Source organism: Wasmannia auropunctata, unplaced genomic scaffold (genome assembly GCF_000956235.1).
Source record: "Wasmannia auropunctata unplaced genomic scaffold, wasmannia.A_1.0 LD336111.1, whole genome shotgun sequence".
Classification (NCBI taxonomy): domain Eukaryota; kingdom Metazoa; phylum Arthropoda; class Insecta; order Hymenoptera; family Formicidae; genus Wasmannia; species Wasmannia auropunctata.
Window position 1 is genome coordinate 3,285,831 of NW_012026779.1, and position 5,986 is coordinate 3,291,816.

Below are 5,986 nucleotides of genomic sequence, written 5' to 3' on the forward strand. Positions count from 1 at the left end.
CCCACTGATACTAATAATCTATTGAAATCGTATCGAATAAATAATTTCAACACGATCATTTGATGACGAAAAGAGTTGAGCATGGTAATATCTACCTTCTCTCAGATTTGCCCTAGTGTTAGCAGCTATACATTTAAGTGCGCTCTACCACTTATTGCAATAAAATATAAAACACTAACAAACTAACTTTAAATAAATTATACGGCAAAATTAATGAATATCACCTAATTAATGTATGCAACTAATCTGTTCCTCTGTTTAACACTACGTCTACTACTTCTACAACTATTTCGGCCCACGCAAGGCTCCATTCTGAACTCAGGTAAAATGGAGTCTTGATTTGATACCTATTTAATTGATGCCACACAGGCAATGACAATTAGTACATATGTCTCGTGAGTGGTTGAGTCTGTCTGTCTTTTTTATTTCAAAGTTTGCCTTAGTACATCAGAGTTTTTCGCGATAGTCTAATCTTCAGAACGGGAATGCGTTTTTGACAAATAGTATATGTTCTTTCGTAAGCGTCATTTATTCGGTTTAGTTGGCTCACAAAACAAGTTTGGTGTCATCATGTCGAGGAGGCTTAGAAATTGTTGTGTTAATCTCTTGTTTTATTTAATAAATCGAATGCGATTTCATTATGTTTCAGTATATTATATTTCAGTATTTGTTTAGTTTGCATGCATAGAATGTATTTCTTGCGTGCCTACTAGCATATTAGCAAGTTTGTTTAACTGTTTACTTCTCTTATTTATTTTAGTAACTATTTGATCTACATATATTGCTCACAATTAATACCAATGTAAAACAACAACAATGTATATGCAATTATGTGTGCGTATGTGTATGTGTTTAGGTGTATACTGTGCTGTTATGCAACACATGCGTACACATGGGTTTACATACACACACGCACGCACATACACACATTTACCTCTGCTGTCGCACCGTTATTACCAGAATCATCGCATAGAAATCATTTTCATATCCATATATATCTATTTTCATAATTCGTAATAAGACTATGATTCTTAAAACCTTGCTTTTTAAATAAATGTTCGGATCAATCAAGATGATTTCTATAATCTTTAATAATTTGTTAAATGTATGCTAAACACACACACACACACACACACACCTACACACACATTTGCATTTAACAAATTAATTAAAACATGTAAAGTAATAAAAAAGGATTGAACTATTGCATTATATACGTGAAAATTGTTGCAATGTTTCAATCTTTATTATATATATTTTTGAATGTGTTATTGAGCGATACTCTAGATAGAGTGTAGAACATTTATTGCAACATATATGTGTATATATTCTATACTTAATACACATAAAGTGAGGTTTATTCTCTCTGTGTTTAAATATATATTATGTGTATATATGTGGATAATGCATACATAATTCCGTATAAATATCTAAATTTTCATTATATTATGTAGTGTGCGATTAATAGATTATTAATTAATAAATCTGTATAAAAAGGACAGAGTAAACCTGCTGTAAGCAAAGATTATAGGAGAGGAGGAGGAGGGGAATCTATGAAATCAATATATATATATATATATATATATATTTTTTTTTTATATGTTCAAAATAAGTCACAGAATAACATGATAAATATAAACTCCTCGTTTTCTTTCCTATACGAAAGAAGACTCAATTTTAAGCCAGGGATACATTTTTATAAATGTGAAAATGATCGTACACAAAAATATCAAAAAGCTAGAGAAAAGATTAGTTATATATTAAATTTCAAACGAGATATAATAATTATCGCGATATATAATTAAGTATATCAATATAATAAAATATATCATTATCTTCGACTTTAAACTTACCATCTCTGAAAACATGACCTTAAATTCATTGTGCATTGTTATCGAATTATATCGCGTGTTTATCATTATATATATTATATTACGATATATACTATTAATATGTATTTTTCGTTGCATTTGTCGCAAAGATAGCGACATACAAAATACATGACATATTTCGATATGTGCATTTTGAATTCGTTCAATGGCGAGTTATTAAAGTTGTTCCCAAAATGCGAGGTATGGTGCAAAAAAAAGCTGTGTCATAAACATTGATGTTTCAATTAATGATATCGACATGATGATGACATGATATACATGCATAATGGAACTTCCATATAGAATGCGTGTTAGATAATATACGTTATTTGTCTACTTGTCTCACCATCTAGTGTCTGTGGCCTGCAGGCATGATTTGTCAGTATATAAGTTGATAAAAGCCGATATGAAGCTCGCCATTATGGGGAAAGTATCGTTAACTACTCGAATGAAGGGAAAAGAAGTGTAATCAGTGCATCTATCTCCTTTCAGCGAGACCAACTTTCCTGAATCTGAACCTGAATCTCAACTCATTGACACGTCTTCAACAATCTACCTCTGCCAAGTGTAGGTGACACTCGTCGTCGCGATCATCCTTTCAAACTTTATTCTTGAACTAAGTCTGAATGTTGAGAGAAAGTTAGATTAGAATGACAACAATTAAAAGAGAATTCTAATGTGATACAGTTTGAAAGGATAAAACTCGGTCAACATATTTGTAGTTTAGTTTTCTTGGTTTTCAACTATTAGAAACTAATGTAGTACACCCCCAAGTAATATTTGTTTTATTTTAAGTGTGTTTTTTATTTTAGATGGTTTTGTGATCATCATCATCATTGAAGTGTTACTGTACTGCGCTTAAAGTGCAGTATGTATATTGTGTATGTGTGTGTTTGCGCGCGTGCACGCGTACATACACACACATATACATATATGTTGAATATTTGTTACTTACAATTATCCTGTCGATCATTGTGATTTATTTCTTTATTTCAGATTATATATTCTACGCTTTTATTATCTAGATTACAATTATTTAATATTTAAATTATTTGAACACTATTAACACGATCTGCCGAGCTTAAAAATACATATTCTTATATAGTTGGTTATATTATATAAATTAATAAGCGTGGAATATGTAAAATTTTTATGTTATTTTTAGGAAAAGCATGATCCTTCATATTTGTTGTAAATGTTCGTCAGAACCGACCTGGCACCTTTCAGTATATAACATTTTTATTGTATAAACCCGTCAGCATCCAATAATATATCTATTAAAAATAAGGATTGCGAATAAAAATAACTATTTTGCAAAATTAATAAGATTAAGTTATTAGAATGGCCAGATCGGCCCTGATCGGCTATAAAACAATATTCGTTTTGTATATCACGTGTTATTAATCTAATTGTATTGATTGTAGCATCTCCGAACATTGTCAGTAGTAAACTGGGTCCTCGTATGACCACATTACACGAGGAAAATGTGGGGAATCAAGCGTCTACTCCTATCAACGACGATGACGAGGAGAAAAGCGACGCCGATTATTCTGAATATGAGGCATATCAGGTAGTGTCTAATTTTTTAATCAAAAATATTTATTTAAAAAACAAAATTGAATCACAATAAAAACAATGTGTTAATAAATTACGATATTTGGATTATTTCATCAATTCATTGACTTGTAACTGCAACGGAGATCAATCACCTTGTAATAATGTGCAATTGTGATCGTGATTGTTCATTGTAATTGAATCAAAGCCATATCACACTTTCACTTACTCACTCAGGCTCCACCGAAACCAGTAAAGCCGCTAACTTCCTCACGCACGTTGGATTCTTTGGTCGAGCTACAATCAACGAAGATCAATACGCCAAGTATGAGTAGCAGCGGATACGGTTCTCAAGCTGTTTCCACGACAAATCTTACATCGGAAGATTCCATTTCTATCAAATCCATCAGCGTGGATGAGACTCCAGACCTTGAATATCGTAATCTTCTCGATAGTAAAAAACCCGAGAAAATGGATAGTTCCCTCGTCGAGGAAACACCCGAGGAGTACTTGAGCGAAGTAAATTCTGCGTTGGATAATTTGAACATTTCGCAAAGCGCTTGCACGGAGGGTCAGTAGTAGTAGTAATAGTAGTAGTAGTAATAGTAGTAGTAGTAGTACTAGTAGTAGTAGTAGTAGTAGTAGTAGTAGTAGTAGTAGTAGTGGTAGTAGTAGTAGTGGTAGTAGTAGTAGTAGTAGTAGTAGTAGTAGTAGTAGTAGTAGTAATAGTAGTAGTAGTAGTAGTAGTAGTAGTAGTAATTATGTCAGCTACGAGAAACAGTCGTTTTAGATATCGATATTATTCCGTTGCAAATACATAGCTTTTCGTTTTATAGAACAACACACTAGAAAAAATCTGGAAGAAACGGGAACGTGCATGGATACTGATATCGATAGCCCAATTTCTTCTACAAAGAGTGAAAGCGAAACCAATAGCAACATGTTCCATGTCGAGACTCAAAGAAAAAATACACCCGCCGATCAGATTCTCATCGTCAGTGACAGAAAAAACGAAATGGAAATCAGTCAAACCTCTAATTCAGGAGACGATAGTCCCATGGAAGGGACTTGGATTGTACATACCAAACTGCCACCTGGCAAGGTATGGTTTATATATTTTATATTTTATGTAATCAGAGAAAAAGAGAGAAAAACCGCCGTCATCTTCAATTTGACAAATCATAAAAATGTAAAAATAATTTCTTCTGGATTGTGCGGTCATTCGATAAATGATTCATGTTTAATTAATTAGGTCATGCGAAGAAGAAAGACTTCTAATAATACAGGAAGGCCTACCAGTTCGCATCAGAGAGCTTCGTTTCCTATGGTCCGTCCACAACTTTCTGAGAGTAAAGCTGCAGTACATTTGGAACAAACGCTACAACCTAATATGCCATATGAAAATGGCGACAACAGCTCTTCGGAGAGAATCGACGGTACTGTTTTAGCTCAACCAATTAGTTTTCAGCAATTCCTCGCATAGTTTTCTATGTGACTATATTCGCTTTATTTCTTGAGAGATTATACACCATATATGATTTCCTTCATTTTTGTATCTCATTTAAAAAAAATTTTTTTTTGCAGCGGATGACGTTTGTGATAAAAGTTCAGCGTTTGGTTCAAGGCACGATTTAACTCGAGTGGAAGCTCCTTTACCAGACTGGATCGTTGTCGGAGAATCAGTTTTGGTTCGCCCTTATAGTTATTCCGGAGTTATAGCATATGTTGGCCCTACAGAATTTGCATCGGGAAGCTGGATAGGAGTTGAACTTGATGCTCCGACTGGTACGAAAATTTCTTTCCCTCTCTCTGAAATTTTATCTAGCTTTCGTAAGTAGAACTAGTTTTAAACATTTTCACGTTTCGCTGTTATAGGTAAGAATGATGGTGCTGTCAATGGCCATAGATATTTCACATGTCGACCCAAATGTGGTATTTTCGTTAAGATGGATAAGCTAATTCAAGACAGACGAGGAAGAGCGCTTAGAAGCTATACCAAGCAAGAATCTACACCATCCACATCAATGCGCAGGAGTGTTAGCAAGGGTAATTTCGCAGCGATTATATCATTTGAATTTTTATGCGTCGATTCGAACGATACACGTTATTGTACGTAAAATTGACATTTATTGGAACAATATTGTCTTTCAGGCGAAGGATTACATTCCTTGCACCGAAGTCGCAGTCGAGGGGAAGGCCTCTCTACTACAGGTACACGTTCTTTTCCACGCGGCAAGTAAACACGGATCACACACACACACATACACACACACACACACACACTGCTTCACCATTACTTCGTGTTAATAAGAGCCACAACAACATAAATATCCTAATTGCTACATGCCTATATGATACATATGTAGCAGCAATGTTTCAGTCCTTTAGACATTAGGGCAGCTATTGATTATTGAAATTACTTATACAGAAATATTTCAAATACTAAATCACTAATGTATACTATACACACGAGAAGCATATGGAATATACTTTTCAACTTGTCATGTCCTACGAGCAGCGTATCCACCTCGCTACTTGAGACTAGAAGATCGGAAGAGCAC

At 34.0% G+C, this 5,986-nt stretch overlaps 1 protein-coding gene across 1 annotated transcript in view; it reads left to right on the top strand.

Annotated features, from left to right (window-relative positions):
* Positions 1 to 5,965, top strand: part of LOC105449946 (kinesin-like protein KIF13B) — a 30,568-nt gene extending 24,603 nt beyond the window's left edge. The window contains 9 exon segments of the mRNA XM_011689434.1: positions 305 to 322; positions 2,364 to 2,438; positions 3,296 to 3,441; positions 3,663 to 3,996; positions 4,262 to 4,527; positions 4,678 to 4,861; positions 5,010 to 5,210; positions 5,301 to 5,471; positions 5,577 to 5,965. Coding sequence (XP_011687736.1) covers positions 305 to 322; positions 2,364 to 2,438; positions 3,296 to 3,441; positions 3,663 to 3,996; positions 4,262 to 4,527; positions 4,678 to 4,861; positions 5,010 to 5,210; positions 5,301 to 5,471; positions 5,577 to 5,665 — 1,484 coding nt within the window. The 3' untranslated portion in view covers positions 5,666 to 5,965.
* The last annotated feature ends 21 nt before the right edge of the window (positions 5,966 to 5,986 follow it).